At 46.4% G+C, this 18,759-nt stretch overlaps 1 protein-coding gene across 1 annotated transcript in view; it reads left to right on the top strand.

Moving 5' to 3' along the window:
- The window catches only part of FMN2 (formin 2), a 239,343-nt gene that overhangs the window by 137,043 nt on the left and 83,541 nt on the right, over window positions 1-18,759 (top strand). The window contains exons 9-10 of the mRNA XM_075596755.1: window positions 1,336-1,427; window positions 3,461-3,590. Of these exons, the coding sequence (XP_075452870.1) occupies window positions 1,336-1,427; window positions 3,461-3,590 (222 nt within the window). The remainder of the gene's footprint in view (window positions 1-1,335; window positions 1,428-3,460; window positions 3,591-18,759) is intronic.

Here is an 18,759-nt window from a genome sequence, read left to right as displayed (position 1 = left end):
GGCATTATTGGCCAGTAATGCCCTGTTATGAGGGGATTATTACTATTATAGGCTAAATGTAGGCTTTTTTCATAAATAATAGACACTTTTGTATAGTTATATAGATTGTTTTAAATTAAAATGGTAAATACATTAAAGCACCTCTATATACGCTTACACTGCAGCTATCTATATCCACACACTATCGTCCCTTCTGTGTACACACACACACACACACACACACACACACACACACACACCTACACTGCAGCTACACACACCTACACTGCAGCTACACACACACCTACACTGCAGCTACACACACACCTACACTGCAGCTACACACACACCTACACTGCAGTTACACACACACACACTGCAGCTACACACACACACTGCAGCTACACACACACACACGCACTGCAGCTACACACACACACTGCAGCTACACACACACATACACACTGCAGCTACACACATACACACACTGCAGCTACAAACACACTGCAGCTACACACACACACACACACACTGCAACTACACACACACACACACACACAAACTGCAGCTACTGTACATACATATACACACATACAAACGGCAGCTGCAGCTACATACATACACACACACACACAAACTGCAGATACATACATACATATATACACACACACAGAAACTGCAGCTACAAACAAACTGCAGACAGCCACTTACTTTGCAGCTACACAAACACTCTCTCGCTCCTCAACTCAAATTGAAGCTCTCTTCACGGAGGGAGGGGGAGGAGTCACTGCCTGCTGCTGCTATCTGGCAAATCCCCTGCCCTGTCTGAGAGCTGTTCCTGCCTCCTGACCAATCCCCTGCCCTGGCTCAGATCTGTTCTGAAAGCTGACTGGCTGAAAATAAACACATTGGAAATAAACACATTGCAAGCTGCAAAAGGTCCAGGCATTACTGAATGAATAATGCCCGGAATTTTAACCAATTAGAGAGCAGGGATTTAAATAATGCCCGGAATTTTATAGGCTTTAGCCTATAATTGTTTATAAACACTAGACAAAACCAGAAGAAAACACCAGAAATGTTGAAATATTTTTGTAATCCCTCAATCTACTGTGTTTCAGTAGTGATTTTTAGGGCCTTGAAGTTACTGTAGATAGTTTTGCAATAGGAATTAAACAATATGAAATTTGTATTAAGGAATGACCTATTCTAGGGTGATGACAGTTGTAGTATTTTTGGCAAATCCTGCAATATCTTGTAATTAACATAATAAAATTGCATGAAATGTTAAGTATTTCTATATTTCAGTGGTCATAATGTGGCATATGCTTTGTTTCTTTTTTTGTCCCTTTGTAGAGGGCACTTTCAGAAGAACAAGAGAAGATTGAAAAGCATGTCAAGGCTTCAAAAAATAAAGACCATTCCAAACCTTTGGACAAACCTGAGCAGTAAGAATTTCTAAATAAAATAGTGTTTAGTATTCCGACTTTTAAAAACAGGACATTCAGTAAGCGCACTTAACAATAATTGTGACTGGTAAAAATGTGTATTTTTTTTTTTTGCCATAATCTTATACAAGACAGAATCTCTTTTAAACATTTAGTTACTGGATAAACATTTTAAAACATTTTACTCAATATACCGAGGAAATAAGTACTTTTTCAATTCTGTTTACTGTAATGTTAACATAGCCATACTCGATAAAAGGAAATATAATACGTATGAGAAGTTCGCCTTTTGTTAAAAATAAAAGGCATGTGCATTAGAAATAATGTTTGTCAGGCAGCTCTTCACGATCTTTTAGCCTGGATATTATTATGGCTACTTTAGTTAGGTCTTATTAAAGTACCGTTACGTTTCATAGCTATACAGTAGGAGGATTAAGCCTTTAACATTTCCATCATACGATTTTTATCAGATTATGGTAGAAATTTGACTTTGACACTAGTTTGCCAAACTGTCGATCTTTGTGAAATTTTCTCAAGCAGCAAAAGTCTAAAGTTGTCAACATCCTCAAATATTTGTCAAGAATTTGCTATATATCACTGTAAATTCTTGTGCAAAAGCTGCCTTCTATAGCTAATTTGTTTGAAATTACAAATACCGTCAATGGGACACAGACACAGATACACCAGTAATCTTTTGTTGGTAGTAACTAGTTGTGAGTAATTCTGAAGAATGTGATGTGGCTTAACGTGGTAATCTTAAACGTCTAAATAGTTCGTCTGTGGCACAGGACTATGGCAAAACATATTATTTGGTGTAGACCCAAGGAAAGTTAGGCAGCGTACATCTGTACAAAAGCTCTGTATATCTGTAGATGTCTATGGACCAAAACCATGTTGTTCACATCAGGTAGACTATACAAGGCTTAATAAAATTACAGAAACAAGAATGAAATACCATGGATTTTTCATATGAATGAATAATACGTACTATGCTTGTTTTTATGCTAGTAATTCAAGAGTGTCTTTAGTCTCAAAGATCAAGATTACAGAAAATGTTGCATTTGAAATCAGACTGATCAGAAGAAGTGTAACAAGAGTTTGCCTGCTCTTTAGAAAAGGAGAGCCAAATCATGACCAAGGTGAAATAAAATGTGACAATGGAGCTTTTAGAACAGATTTGGTTGATAGATTAATCAAAGGGGTAATTTGGTGAAACAATTGTGCAGGTTTGCAAACTTATTGAGTTTATGGCATTCTTGGCTGGTAAAAAAGTTGTAATAAATACTTTATATCCTAAAGATTACAGTTTTTGGCATGGTCCATAAATGGGATCACAGGTCACAAGGTTAATGTAGCTCACAGAGCATCACTATTGCATAAGACTATGATGCTCCATTTAGAGATCCAAATTAAAAGAACAATGGGAAGTATCTTAGAGAAGATGCATTGAGGTAAAATGAGCTAAATGCACAAAAGAGATACAGATGTAGCAAAGGATTAATGCTCCCGCTGGCATGTTAAGGTGGGATATGTGGTGGTATTCTGCCTTATCACTGCCAATAAATTCTATGGAAACTGTGATATTCTGCGTTATTACCTGTTCTGAGCCAAGTGTCCAAACAATAAATGGCACGAAAGGGAATAGAAATTTGTACCTTAAAAAAAAACCCTGTAAAAATGCCAATCAATGTACAGTAATCAAGTCGGCGTTTATAGAAATCTGTTACTCTGTAGTTGCATGCATGTTGTTATATCTAGCTTTCAATATTACTTATCTAATCGCAATTGTCATAGTGCCATTTTAGAGAATTACAGATTTATTAAGCCTGCCACTTCCCTAATGATGTACCATGCAAGTTATGCTATGAAGACGTGGTGAACACAATTGTGACAAAGTGGAGCCCCCCCCTCCCTCCCCTTCCATTCACATCACTGGGGTTGTGAATGTGTGCTAGTGGACGTCCAGCATCATAATCTTTTAAGTGATGATAAATTGTTTAATAACTAATTTTTCTGAACATTGTTTCCTGTAGGTTCCTTTATGAACTTTCCATGATACCAAATTTTACAGAAAGAGTCTTTTGCATCCTGTTCCATTCAACATTTTCAGAAAATATTTGCTCTATCCATCGCAAACTTGAATTGATTCAGAAAGTATGTGAGGTTAGTTATAATTAATAAACCAAATATTTTGCACGTTTCATTTTTAAATTCATGGTATGGGAGTGTAGAAATATTTTATTTGTATGTCCTGCACTGCTCTTCTAAAGAAGCATTGCATATTTTCTTCTTTGTTGATTATAGAATGACAAGTTATAGGCTAAACTGCTACAAATTCCAGGCATTATTGAAATCCCTGCTCTCTGATTGGTCAAAATTCCTGGCATTCATTCAGTAATGCCTGGAATGTTTGGCACCTTGCTAAATGTTAATTTCCAGCCAATTACAGTAGCTTTCATGTATCAGAGTGAGTCAGTACAGCTCTCAGACAAGGGAGATTATTCAGTAGAAGGCACCAGCCAGACACTGACTCCTCCTCCTCCCTACCTGCAGAAAGCTCCGCACAGGAGACACAGAGGAGGCAGGAGAGTTACTGAGAGGGTGACAGTGCTGCAATGCGTATGAGCGAGTTAGAGTGCTGCAGTGAATGTGAAAGGGTGGAGAGCTGCAGTGAGTGTCAGTAGATGGAGAGCTGCAGTGTGTATGTATGTGTAGCGTGGAGGGCAGTTGTAGTGTGTGTGTGTGTATGTATGTATCGCCAGGGAACTACAACCCATTCTCCAGTATGATACAAGACTGCAACAGGTCGTCCCTGAAACACCCTTATTATCATACAGACAACCTCATAATTGTAACGCGTAGCTCACCACAAAGGAGGAGCGACCGCGGGGCTGAGGTAGGGATTGATATAGAACGCCGACCACAACCGCGAGGATGCATCTAGAGTGTAGGATAGTATTGCAAGCCGGGTCAGGGTTATAGAGGACAGTGTAAACGTGGTACTTTCTGGGTCTAGGAGTGGAGAGTAGCGGATCGTTGGGGTATGTAGCGGAGTCGGGATTGGAGAGAGCAGAGTCATCGGAAAGTCAAAGCCAGGGCCAGTGCAGGAGAGTATCACAAAGTCCAAGGTACAAGGCAGGGTCAGGCAGCAAGGTAAGAGGTAGACAGACAGGATGCAGTGAGGTTCAGCGTCACAAACAGAAATTATCCTCGGCAATGAAGGAGAGTTCAGACAAGGTATTTAAAGGACCTCCCACCAATGGGAGACGTCCAGGAAGCAGAAGCGCCCTCTCTGTTAGGCTGCTGGATTGTGCAGGTGTGCGCGCCGTGTGTAACCCGCATCACCCTGGCGACCCGGTTGTGCGCCATTCGTGCGCGCCACGTCAGTACGGGGGCGGAGACCGGAGGCGAGACCCGCGGAGACAGGAGGAGCACGTAGAACTACTGAGCCGCGTAGCTCTGACATCAGAGTGGGGGCGGGACCGAGAGACGGAGGCCGCAGACCGCCGGGGAGAGCGCGCACAGCGTCATTGCTGCAGATGGGAGAGTGCTCCCTGGACACGGGAACCACGGAGACCGACGGAGCACGTGCACTGCGCATGAGTACCACCGCTGAGATACCCTCCTTGAGTGTCACTGGATACTGACAGACAGGTGAGGATTAAGGGGACAGAACCGCCAGGCTCCCCCCCCCCCCTCTGGAAAATTTGGAATTCAGGATAGATTGAATTTTGTATTCGGGCTGACACTGTACCAACACGGAGGTGGTGGGTAGAACGGGGACTGAGTGTTCTGGATCACTGGTTTGAGTAGCGACACATGGAAGACCGAAAGGAATTCTCATGGATGGAGGTAAGGACAAACGATAAACTACCGGATTAATTTTTTTGGAAATAGAGAATGGACAGAGGAATCTAGGCGCGAACTTCGATGGGACCTTCAGCCTAATGTTTTGGAAGACAATCAGATTTTGTCTTCAGGCCTGAATTTAGGAGCTGGTCTGCGATGGCGATCATCCTGACGTTTCTGTCTCTCGACGGCTGACTTGATATTCCTTTGGATCCTTTTCCACAGAGTTTGAAGCTCCTTGACCATGTCGGCGGCGGCTGAGACCCCTGAGGTAGCAACTGTAAGAGGAAGAATAGCGGGATGGAACCCGTAATTAATGAAAAAAAGATATTCAGTGGTCGATTCACTACAAAGATTGTGTGCGAATTCCGCCCAAGGAAGAAGCTCCGACCAATCGTCCTGGGAATCAGACACAAAGCACCGAAATGAATTGCTCCAAAGACTGGTTGGTCCTCTCCGTCTGCCCATTAGTTTGCGGGTGGTACCCAGAAGAAAAGTGAAGAGATATGCCCAACTGAAGACAAAAAGAGCGCCAAAATTTAGATACTAACTGCGATCCTCTATCAGATACAATCACTGTCGGAACCCCATGACGAGAAAAATGGGTAAATACACCACAAATACCATGGATAAGTGTGTCGATGGCCGAACCGGAACAGATAATGGCTGAAGTAAACCAGCAGGAAGGTTTCTGGGTGTCTTAGTTCTGGCCCAAGTTGGGCACGCAAGTACAAAGTCCTTAACATCGTTCTGCATCCCAGGCCACCAGAAGGTCCATGAGATGAGATGCAATGTCCTCTTTGCCCCGGGATGACCTGCCGATTTGGAAGAATGTCCCCACTCGAGGACCTTTTTGCGCAAAGGAGGAGAGGTAAACAGACGACCCTCAGGAACCGTAATGTTATCAGGAATCTTGTTTTGTTGAAGAACGATATCCTTTAAAGCCTCAAAGTTAGTGGAAGAAAGTGGAAGAAAGAATAAGTTTAGATGGAAGAATAGACTTGAGTTGATCCTCTGAATTATCCTCAAAAGAAAACTGACGAGACAGAGCATCTGCTTTGACATCCCAGGAAGGTAGGAGATAAGAAAGTTGAACCTTGAAAAGAAGAGTGACCACCTGGCGTGACGAGCTCCCTCGATGTACAACAAATTCTTGTGATCCGTAAGAATTGCTATAGGCACCTCTGTTCCTTCTAGAAGGGGTCTCCATTCTTCCAAGGCAAGTTTCATGGCTAAGAGTTCACGATTACCAATATCATAGTTACGTTCAGCTGCAGAGAATTTCTTGGAGAAAAAAAGCACATTGATGCAACCTAGCCTGAGGATTTTCCTCTGGGAAAGCACAGCGCCCACACCGATGTCAGATGCATCCACCTCGAGGGTAAAGGGGAGCTTAGGATCAGGATGAACCAGAACCGGGGCGGATACAAACATTTTTTTTTTTAAGAAATCAGGAGACTTGACTGCTGCAGAAGACCAAGACGAGGGATCCGCTCCTTTTTTGGTAAGAGCCATCAAGGGAGCTACTAGAGGAGATAAATTCTGGATGAATCTGCGATAATAATTGGAAAACGCCACGAAGCACTGTACAGCCTTGAGAGTGGTGGGTTGGGGCCAGTCCAGAACCGCTTTGACTTTGGCAGGATCCATCGTAAGACCGGTATCCGAAATTATGTATCCTAAGAAAACTGTAGAAGATTGATGGAAGTGACACTTTTCAAGTTTAGTGAATACATGATTCTCTCGCAGACAAAGAAGTACTTGTTTGACGTGTCCTACATATTCCTGCACCGATTTAGAAAAGATCAGCATATCGTCCAAGTAAACAATTGCAAAAGAGTTGAGAAGATCCCTGAATATCTCATTGACAAAATCTTGGAACACAGCTGCGGCATTACAGAGGCCGAAAGGCATGACCATGTACTCGTAGTGTCCATCACAGGTATTGAATGCAGTTTTCCACTCGTCACCTTGACGAATTCTCATAAGGTTATACGCACCCCGTAGGTCCAGTTTGGAAAAGATTCTAGCTCCTTGAAGACGATCAAAAAGTTTGGATATTAGAGGAAGAGGCTATCGATTTTTTGATAGTAATTTTGTTGAGAAGGTGAGACAGGAAAGTATCCCCTTGAGGTAGTGGCACACACCTAACAAATTAAAACTCGGTTTTATTAACGTAATTAAAATGAAGTGTACGGGATATGGAACAAAACAAAACAAACACGTGAACATATAATAAACACGCCCCCGACGAAGCCTATTGGTGAAACGTACGTAGGGTACGTGTGATGTCAGCAAGCCTGTGACGTCGGCTGACTCGGAGTGGCAAGGGAGTCCTGTTAGTCTGAGCGTTTCGGAGACTGTAGCTGTGGACAGCAAGAATGCTCAGACTGTGTATACATTGTACCCCTAGATAGATCCTCTCTGCACTCTGCCATCAGCTTCATTATAGCTGATTACTGGTCAAAGCACCACAGAGGTCACTTTCCTCTGCTGTGCAGTCTCCAGTATTACCTAACTGGGCATTTAAGTAATCAATGCCCAGTGGTGGAGGGGTTATTACACCCACGTAAGGTTTAGGTTGTTGTCATATACACCTCTTCAACCTAGACAGTTGGTTAATTACCTAAGATTTTGCAGACTTAGATATTATGGGAGATATGCAATTTTCATGAGAAACCCAACCAATAATAGGATCTCAAGATATTCAGGAAATTCTCTCTCTGTTCATTTAAACAGGACAACTGTGATAAAAATAAACACACACACACAAATTTTGTTGTGGTAGAAGAGTTTAATTATATACTCTCTAAGTGTTTTTGCAATATCATCAGTCACCCTTGTGTAATCACACTCCGATTTTTATTATACACTGGCGACACACTTTATTCGAGCTCGGCTAGTCCCACGAATTCGGGTATACCCGGGTGTATTGAGGTTTGTGACTGTTTTCTGCCCGAGTGCATTGAGGTATTTTCCAAGCAGGGATTGAAGCATTTTATTCCCGCTGGCTGCAATACTGCACAGTATATATATATATATATACTGCATTACAATTCATGAATTTATGCCATCTGGTAGACACGCGAAGCATTGCAGCCTATTAAATCCTAATCATTATCATTTAACAGATCAGCCGCCCGTCAGCCAGGCATGAACCCAGGCTGGGAAGGCAAACGCAACGGGGCTTGTCAGAGGTGAGGAGCGGCGCATTCCAGGTATCTGCCAGGTACATACTGGGTATTTGCTCGAATAAAGTGTGTCGGTGCAGTATGTTCACGTGTTTGTTTTGTTTTGTTCCATATCCGGTACACTTCACTTTAATTACGTTAATAAAACCGAGTTTTAATTTGTTAGATGTGTGCCACTACTTCAAGGGGATACTTTCCTGTCTCACCTTCCCATATTTCGCCTTCCCCAGTGAGCACCACCCTTCACGCTAGTGTTCAGGGATTTTTAATTATCTAGACACCCTCCCCGTCCTGTGTTAGAAGCGATGTTTCACATTTTTGCCCCTCGGGGCATTTGTATACTACTAATTTTGTTGAGACCCCGATAGTAAATGCAAGGTCGCAAGGTCTCATCTTTTTTCTTTACGAAGAAAAACCCGGCTCCAGCAGGAGATGTGGATTTGCAGATGAACCCCCTCTGAAGATTCTCAGCAATATATTCTTTCATGGCTTTAGTTTCTGGCATGACAATGGATGCGAGGCTCCTCTAGGCTGTGATGTACCGGGAAGCAATTCGATAGGACAATCGTAGGGACGATGTGGAGGAAGTATTTCTGTTACGCCGGTGCTGCCCGCAGACCAGACCCGTTCCTTTTACTGAGGTGAGGAACGTATAGAAGCACGCACCCGCAGCAAAGGGAGCGTGTCCGGAGTGTGGTGATTTTGGCGTTGCCAGGCCAGGTGTATTTCGCTAGCAATACTTGCCGAAACCGGTGTAGAAATGCCGTTGTCGTTGCCGTTAGCCAAGGTCTGGGATTGGAGAATACTGGAAGGTCATTTGTCCAAGCAGGGGTCTAGAGCCAGAGAGAGACGTCCGCCAAGCCAAGTCGTAACCTGAGTGAATGAGAGAGAAAACGCCAGAGTAGAATCCAAGTGAAAACTATGTCGAGCAATGAATGATAGGAAGGACTGGCATTATAAAGTGTGGCTGACCAATCAGAAGTGAAGGCAGACCTGGAGGACTGCGTGGAGCCATCCTGGATAGGTTCCCTTGATTGGCAGGCAGGTGAGGACTCTTGTCTTGACAGGAGATCATATTCCTGTATTGGGGGCGGGTCTTCACTGCCAGAGCAGTGAATAAATTAACTTCGCCCGGCGCGCGCTGTTCAGGCACGCGCCCGAGCAACATGGCGGCCGCGTGAGGTACTGCTGGAAACCGGGGACGCCGAGGACGACGGGGAACCCCCAGAACCGACGGAGGTGAGTGGCGCTGGCGAGGGGTGCGCGCCACGGCTGCAGGAGGGAATATATCAGCAGAGGAACCAGGGCGCGGGCGCCGCGATCCCTGATTCCTCACAGTACCCCCCCCTTCAGGATCGGCCTCAGGACGATCCTTCCATGGTTTTGATGGAAACTTCTTACGAAAGCGTTTGAGGAGTCCTGGAGCATGAATATCTTTCAGGGGTACCCATGACCTCTCTTCGGGTCCAAAACCTCTCCAGTGGACCAAGAAGTGGACTTTACCTCTTGAAAGACGGGAATCCAGTAGAGCCTGTATTTCATACTCTTCATTACCCTGTACCATCACAGGATCTGGTTTCGAAGTGTGATCCGGAAAGAGGCTACTGGAGATAAAAGGTTTGAGAAGTGAGGTGTGAAAGACATTCGGAATTCTCATGCTTTGAGGAAGTTGGAGTCGAAAAGAAACCGGATTAACCTGCTCCAAAATGGAAAAGGGGCCCAGGAACCTAGGAGCCAATTTGAGGGAAGGCGTTTTGAGACGGATGTTCTTGGATGATAGCCAAGCCTTGTCCCCGGGTTTGTATTCGGGTGCCGGACGACGGTGACGATCAGCCTGATTTTTAGATGTCAAGGATGCTTTTTGTAATGCAGATTGTATTCTGGACCAAGAGTCTTGTAGGAGAGCAATATGTTCGTCCACGGCTGGTACCCCAGAGGATTCTTTAGTAATAGGTAGGCGAGCCGGATGGAATCCGTAGTTGATAAAGAAGGGAGTCTCGTGGGTGGACTCATTCCTGGAAGAATTGAATGCGTACTCAGCCCAGATAAGTAATTCTGCCCAGTCATCCTGAGAATTAGAGACGAAGCACCTTAAGTATTTCTCGAGGGATTGATTAACCCTCTCGGTCTGTCCGTTGGATTGAGGGTGATATCCAGAAGAAAAGGAAGACGAGATACCTAGTCTCTTGGTGAAATTTCTCCAGAACTTGGAGACGAACTGGGAACCCCGATCGGACACGATGGATGTAGGAATCCCATGGATCCGGAAAATCTATTTGGCAAAAATATCCGCAAGGGCGGGTGAGGAGGGTAATCCTTTGAGAGGGATAAAGTGTGCCATCTTGGAAAACCGATCTACTACCACAAGAATGGTATTCATGCCATTCGACCTAGGCAACTCCACAATAAAATCCATCGAAATGTGGGACCAGGGACGCTCCGGAATAGGTAAAGGTAAGAGAAGACCCTGAGGTTTCTGACGAGGAATCTTGTTACGCGCACATACCGGACAGGACCGTGTAAATTCCAGAATGGTTTTAGCCATATTGGGCCACCAAAAGGTACGACGGATGAGGTCCAAGGTTTTCTTGAATCCAGGATGCCCTGCCGAACGGACGGCATGTCCCCAGTCCAGTATTTCAGGGATAAATTTGGGTTCCACATACAAAGAGTCTTTAGGAACCACAAGACCGGACGGGAGGTTCTCTTGAGACTTGATGATCCTCTCCAGATTCTTGAATGCCACAGCTGCTAAGATTCTTTGTTTAGGGAGGATGGACTCAGTGGTTTTCTCTGATCTCTCTTCAGAAGAGTATTGCCGGGAGAGAGCATCCGCCTTGACGTTCTTAGTGCCGGGAATGTATGAGAGAACAAAATTGAATCTAGAGAAAAATAACGACCAGCGAGCTTGGCGAGGACCTAAGCGACGGGCATTCTCAATGTACAATAAGTTCTTATGGTCCGTAAGGATGGTGAATGGCTCTTTTGACCCCTCCAGAAGATGTCTCCATTCTTGAAGAGCCATTTTGACGGCCAAAAGTTCCCTATTGCCCACGTCATAATTCCTCTCTGCCGATGAAAATCTTTTGGAGAAAAACCCGCAAGGATGAAGTTTATCCTGAGAAGAAAATTTCTGCGACAGAACCGCCCCAGCCCCACAGTCCGAAGCGTCAATCTCTAAGGTGAAGGGGAAATTCGTGTTAGGGTGTCGAAGGATGGGAGCAGAGACAAAAGTTTGTTTCAGTGTCTCGAATGCCGTGACAGCTTCTGGAGACCAAGATGAAGGGTCTGCACCTTTTTTGGTCAGTGCCGTGATAGGAGCGACAATGATAGAAAAGTTGCGGATAAACTTCCGGTAATAATTAGAAAAACCCAAAAACCGTTGAACAGATTTGAGGGAATTGGGTTGTGGCCAATCCACGACGGCCTTTAGCTTCTCTGGGTCCATGGCCAAACCTTTGTTGGAGATGATGTATCCGAGAAAAGAAGTGGTAGACTGATGAAAAATGCATTTCTCCATTTTAGCAAACAACCGGTTCTCGCGGAGGCGTGAAAGCACAAACTTCGTATGGATGATATGATCCTGTAAGTTTTGAGAAAAAATAAGGATGTCATCCAGGTATACAATGACAAATATATTAAGAACGTCTCGAAAGATGTCATTGATGAAGTCCTGAAAAACTGCCGGTGCGTTGCATAACCCGAAGGGCATCACTAGATATTCGTAGTGTCCGCTACGGGTGTTGAAGGCAGTCTTCCATTCATCGCCCTCCCGGATGCGGATGAGGTTGTATGCCCCACGGAGATCCAGTTTAGTAAAGAGATTGGCCCCCTGAAGTCTATCAAAGAGTTCGGAGATGAGTGGGAGTGGATAATGATTCTTCACCGTGATATGGTTCAGACCCCGGTAATCAATACATGGTCTGAGAGTACCATCTTTCTTTTTGACAAAGAAGAATCCAGCCCCCGCAGGAGAATTGGAATGACGTATGAAGCCCCGCTTAAGATTCTCACGAATATATTCGTCCATAGCTTTGGTCTCGGGCAACGAGAGAGGATAAGATTTGGCTTTCGGCAAGGTATAACCAGGTACCAGATCAATCGGACAATCGTAGGAACGATGAGGAGGTAGAAGTTCAGACTGAGCCTTGCTGAAAACGTCCAAGAATTCGGCGTATGGAGAAGGCAACTCCCTCAGAGAACTTGATGTATTGGCTAATAGAAAGGATGGTTGCTTGATAGAGGAAAAAGGTTTCTCTGACCTTGACCTCCAGTTAATAGGGTTAGGAGACACCCAATCGATGAGTGGATTATGCTTCTGTAACCAGGGCAAGCCAAGCGTGATAGGTGTTCCTGGGGCATGAATAACATCAAAACCCAGAATCTCTTTGTGAGAATGAGTAGAAAGGGTGATAGGTCCGGTCTCTAAGGAGATATAAGCCGGGGTGAGAGGTCGATTATCAATCCCGACCAAGGCAACGGGAGAGTCCTTCCTGGAAAGCGGAATTTGATTTTGCTCAGAAAAGGTTTGATCTATGAAATTCCCTCCTGCGCCGGAATCGATAAATGCGGCAGTGGAGGTGCGGAAAGTCGGTCCTGAAAGGGAGACGGGAATAGTCAATCTTTTGGGAAGTTCCCTTCTGGGAGGGGGACAAGGAGATTCAGTACCCAGAGAGCGCCCCTTCGTACTCACTGGGCTTAGTCGTTTCCCGGAGATGGAGGATGGTTACGGGTACGCTGCTCAGAAGCTTCGCAATGATGGCACGATTCCCCAGTAGAGCGAAGTTGTCGTGACGGTACCCGAGGTTGCTGAACTCCAAGTTGCATCGGCTCTGGAGCCTCCAGCGCCGGTAACGGGGATACGACGGGTCTCTGGTTAGTAGAGAACCTGGAAAAGGAAGCACGGATAGGCGTAGCCCGGGGAAGCTGACGCTGAGCGCGGCGTACCTGAAGGCGCTGATCCATACGAGAAGCCAGGGTGATGAGATCCTCCAGTAACTCTGGCCTGGTGTGGGAAGCAAGTTCATCCTTCAGAGACTCCGATAGACCTTTCCAGAAGGCGGCGACTAAAGCCTCCTGACCCCAATGAGTCTCAGCTGCTACGGTTCTGAATTCCAAGGCGTATTGACCCACAGGCCGACGTCCCTGTGTAAGCTCTAGCAGGGTATCAGAAGCAGTCTCTTGACGTGCGGGGATATCAAAAACCTGTCGAAAGTCCCGTCTGAAGGCCGCGTAATCGCGGGTAATATCAGGGCGTAGTTCCCAGATCGGAGAGGCCCATGCCAGTGCATTACCTGTGAGCAGACTATATACGTAGGCTACCTTTTTCCGGCCAGTAGCATACAGCTGGGGAGCCATCTCGAACTGGATCTCGCACTGGTTGAGAAAGCCACGACAGGTGTGTGGATCCCCTGCGTAGGGCCTTGGAGCCGGAATCTTCGGAACTGAAAATGAAGTGGAAGATAAGTCAGGCTGCGCCGGGGGTGCAGCCGCAGGCGGAGCCTGTAAAGGGCGGTCCGATACCTGTTGGGAGAGGAGAGCCACTTGATCCGTTAAGGCCTGTATTTGTTGGTACATGGCCGTCATCATAGAGTCCACAGTCTGGTCTGCGTCTTGTGGGCTCGACATAATGTTACGCCGGTGCTGCCCGCAGACCAGACCCGTTCCTTTCACTGAGGTGAGGAACGTATAGAAGCACGCACCCGCAGCAAAGGGAGCGTGTCCGGAGTGTGGTGATTTTGGCGTTGCCAGGCCAGGTGTATTTCGCTAGCAATACTTGCCGGTACCGGTGTAGAAATGCCGTTGTCGTTGCCGTTAGCCAAGGTCTGGGATTGGAGAATACTGGAAGGTCGTTTGTCCAAGCAGGGGTCTAGAGCCAGAGAGAGACGTCCGCCAAGCCAAGTCGTAACCTGAGTGAATGAGAGAGAAAACGCTAGAGTAGAATCCAAGTGAAAACTATGTCGAGCAATGAATGATAGGAAGGACTGGCATTATAAAGTGTGGCTGACCAATCAGAAGTGAAGGCAGACCTGGAGGACTGCGTGGAGCCATCCTGGATAGGTTCCCTTGATTGGCAGGCAGGTGAGGACTCTTGTCTTGACAGGAGATCATATTCCTGTATTGGGGGCGGGTCTTCACTGCCAGAGCAGTGAATAAATTAACTTCGCCCGGCGCGCGCTGTTCAGGCGCGCGCCCGAGCAACATGGCGGCCGCGTGAGGTACTGCTGGAAACCGGGGACGCCGAGGACGACGGGGAACCCCCAGAACCGACGGAGGTGAGTGGCGCTGGCGAGGGGTGCGCGCCACGGCAGCAGGAGGGAATATATCAGCAGAGGAACCAGGGCGCGGGCGCCGCGATCCCTGATTCCTCACAATTTCAGACTTGACTTTAGCGAAGAAATCCTTGAAGTCGGTGTATTCCTCCAGCAATTGTACCCTTTGTCTTCAGATAAGGTCGTTGCACAGACACTACTTGAGCCCTCAAGACAATTTTGAACGCAATATGGACTCCACTGAATAGGTTCCTTGTTCAACCAATCAGTCTGAGGATTATGGAGTTGTAACCAGGGTAGTCCCAGGATTACTGCTATGGAAGGAGTGTGAATGGTTTTCAAAGAAATATCTTCCATGTAGTTATCTGCAGACCTTAGCTGAAGGATCTGAGTCTCCAAAGAGATGAACGCAGGCTGAAGCGGTCTACCGTCAATTGCCTCCAAGGCAATAGGATTCTTCTTGCATTCGAGAGGAACCAGAATCAAGAAAGGCCAATGTGGATACAGAAAATCCCTTACCCGAAAGGGAGATAGGCACAAGGATCCTTGTGGGATTAGAAGTGGCTATAGGGGATAAAGAGATCGTTCCCAATTAGACTCACCTAGGCCTAAATGGGAACCTTGCGTTTCCTGCCTTGTTAAGGCAAGAGAATGCAAAATGTCCAGGATCCCCACAAATGTCAGCTCCAATCTTGGCTCTGTTGAAAGGAGTACTTACAAACTGTAAGAATACCAACAGCAGTGTGTAATCAAGGCTTTAGGCAGTCTATCCAAGGTGAGTGTCAGCTCAGCATGGATTGAGGGAGAAGCAGCTCCAATACTCAAGAAGATGTAGCCCCAATATAGAGAGAGGAAAAAGCTACATAGCATAGATCAACCAGGTTTAAAAGGTTTTAATCTAAGTGTAAAAATCGCACTTACAATATATCAATAAAAAACAGGCATATCACACTGCAATAGTGTATTGAAGAGACAGCTTGGCACACCATCTCACCGTCCTGCAGCCACCATAAGATCTCTGTCTCCAGCCTTTACTCCATCGCGTCTCCGCGAGTCTGGGCATCTGACGTCAGATCTGGTTTTCAGGTAGCAACCTCGCAGCCTGCGGCTCCTCTCCAAGAATGCTCTGTATGGTGAAAGGACTCCCACTCAACCGGTTTCGCCACGTGATACCGTCTACTTCGTCAAAAGTTCTCCTGATGAAGCCGTATGCACACAACGGCGAAACGCGTAAAGTGTTTAGTCCAACAGTATCCAAGAGAAGGAACAATGAGAATCCACCTCAGTGGATAGACTGCCTAAAGTCTAAATTACACACTGCTGTTGATATTCTTACAGTTTGTAAGTAGGCCTTTCACAAGAGCCAAGATTGGAGCTGACATTTGTTTCACTTTGTATTTCTCCTGCACTTAGATTTTCTGTGCTTTTGTGTTTTTTCCTCTATGCTCCCCCTGGAATCTGTGAATCTACTACAACACTGAGGGACAAGTGAAAACATATCCCACCAGAGGGTTCGAGCAGGGGGTCAAAACTTTAATATTCTTTTCACCACATTTTTTGGTTTTTATATCTTCACACTATTTATGTGTTATATGTTATACGTGCACTTTCATTAATTTTAAGAGTGTTGTATTCACTTCACTGAATTTACAGTGATCACCTATTTAGTTTTTTGCGCCGTTTTATCACTTTTCACCAGCATCCCCACAATACAGACAAAGTCCAGCGTCTATGCGGCGTTGCTTCTCAGAGCATGAGAGAGTAGTGACTCCCAACTGCATAGGTTCAGATGAGTCTGAGGCAGGTAGTTCAAACTGGCACACCTGGCTGGTGCTTATCCTGGTAGGGGGCATGCGATGAAGTCGTCTCTCTGTCCTTCTCTCCTGAAGGCGATGGTCCACCTTGATGCAGATCGCAATGAGATCTTCCAGATCGGTGGGCTGGTCATGAGTCGTAAGTTCATCTTTCACGGTTTCAGACAATCCCTGCCAGAAGGCAGCAGACAATGATTCTCCATTCCAGTCCGTCGCTGCGGCAATGGTCCTAAACTCAAGTGCATAAAGAGCGACTGGATGGTTACACTGGGAAATATAGAATAAAGCATATACCTTTCGACCCGTGTATCGAACACCCTGCAGAATTCCTTGGTAAAGGCTCCTATGCTTTGGGTGAGGTCGGATCTTTGCTCCCAGATGAGAGAATCTCAGGCAAGTGCATCATCTACGAGAAGAGAGATTATGTAGGCTACCTTGAAACGAGCAGAAGTGAAGCGGGAAGGATTCATCTCAAACTGAATGAAGCATTGGTTAAGGAAACCCCGACACTCGTGAGGATTCCCACCATACCGATTGGGTGTGAGAAGCCGGGGTTCGGACAGATAAGAAGGCATGACCAGGGTACTACTGACCAAGTGCGAGGGTTCCGTGTGTGGCCCTTGTAGATGGAGGGATAGGGTTCTAAAGTCCTCCTGGAGGGTCCTCAAATTTTGGTCATTAGACTCCCCATTTATTTTCAAGACTCAACAGGGCGTTGGCTTGCATGCTCAGGACTCTTGCTACCTCAGCAGGGTCGAAGTTTGTTTGGCCGAGTATACTGAGCCGTGTAGCTCACCACAAATGAGGCGCGACCGCTGGGCTGAGGTAGGGATTGATATAGAACGCTGACCACAACCGCAAGGGCGCGTCTAGTGTGTAGAATAGTCTTGCAAGCCAGGTCAGGGATATAGAGGACAGTGTAAACGTGGTACTTGCCGGGTCTAGGAGTGGAGAGTAGCGGATTGTTGGGGTATGTAGCGGAGTCAGGATTGGAGAGAGCAGAGTCGTCGTAAAGCCAAAGCCAGGGTCAGTGCAGGAGGGAGCAGGGTCGTGGTAATCCAAAGCCAGGGTCAGTGCAGGAGAGTATCACAAAGTCCAAGGTACAAGGCAGGGTCAGGCAGCAAGGTAAGAGGCAGACAGGCAGGATGCAGGGAGGTTCAGCGTCACAAACAGAAGTTATGCTCGGCAATGAAGGAGAGTTCAGACAAGGTATTTAAAGGTCCTCCCACCAATGGGAGACGTCCAGGAAGCAGAAGCGTCCTCTCTGATAGGCTGCTGGATCGTGCAGGTGCATCCTATTACACAGCCGATTTTAGGTAGAGGTGGGGCCTCGAGAGAGTGCGCGCCGTGCGTAACCCGCACATCACACTGGTGACCCGGTTGTGCGCCATTCGTGTGTGCCATGGCACCCGCATCAGTACGGGGGCGGAGACCGGAGACGGGACCCGGAGACGGGACCGGAGACGGGACAGGAGGAACGCGTGTAACTGCTGAGCCACGTAGCTCTGTCAGAGCGGGGGCGGGACATGAGACGGAGGCCGCAGACCGCCGGGTAGATCGCACACCGCGCATGCATCGCACATCAATACTGCAGGAGAGTGCACCCTGGACACGGGAACTGCGGAGACCGGAGCCTGCGCACGAGTACCACCGCTGAGATGCCCTCCTTGATTGCCACTGGATCCTGACGGACAGGTGAGGGTTAAGGGGACAGAACCGCCAGAATGGCGAATCCTCACAATAATCTCAAGAAAATGATGGTGAGAAGTAAGGTATCTAATAATACAATTGAATGCGGGACAAGACCATGCCAGGACGCAAGATGCAAAACCTGCGCAGTGCTCCACAAAGCGGACACAATACACATACCACACAGGAATCTGGAGTACAAAATCAGAGGAAGGTTCACCTGTTCCTCAAGCAATGTCATGTACCTCATCATGTGCATGAAATGCCCAGCGGGCTGCTAATACATAGGTGAGATGGGACAGGGACTAAACAAGAGAATGAATCTGCATCGCCACAGCATTACTCGTGGAACAAGTATCGTCTGTCGGCGAATATTTCTCTGACTCTGGCCATAAAATGAACGATCTGAAGGTGGCCATACTCGAACATAATCTTAGAACACAGAAAGAGAGACTGTTGCATGAATGCAAATTTATGCAACTGTTCGGGACACTTAGCGGTGGCCTAAATCGAGACC

This window comes from Ascaphus truei, chromosome 4, assembly GCF_040206685.1.
Source record: "Ascaphus truei isolate aAscTru1 chromosome 4, aAscTru1.hap1, whole genome shotgun sequence".
In the NCBI taxonomy this organism is placed as follows: domain Eukaryota; kingdom Metazoa; phylum Chordata; class Amphibia; order Anura; family Ascaphidae; genus Ascaphus; species Ascaphus truei.
Note: the sequence above shows the minus strand (reverse complement) of the source record. Positions and strands in the feature narration are given on the sequence as shown.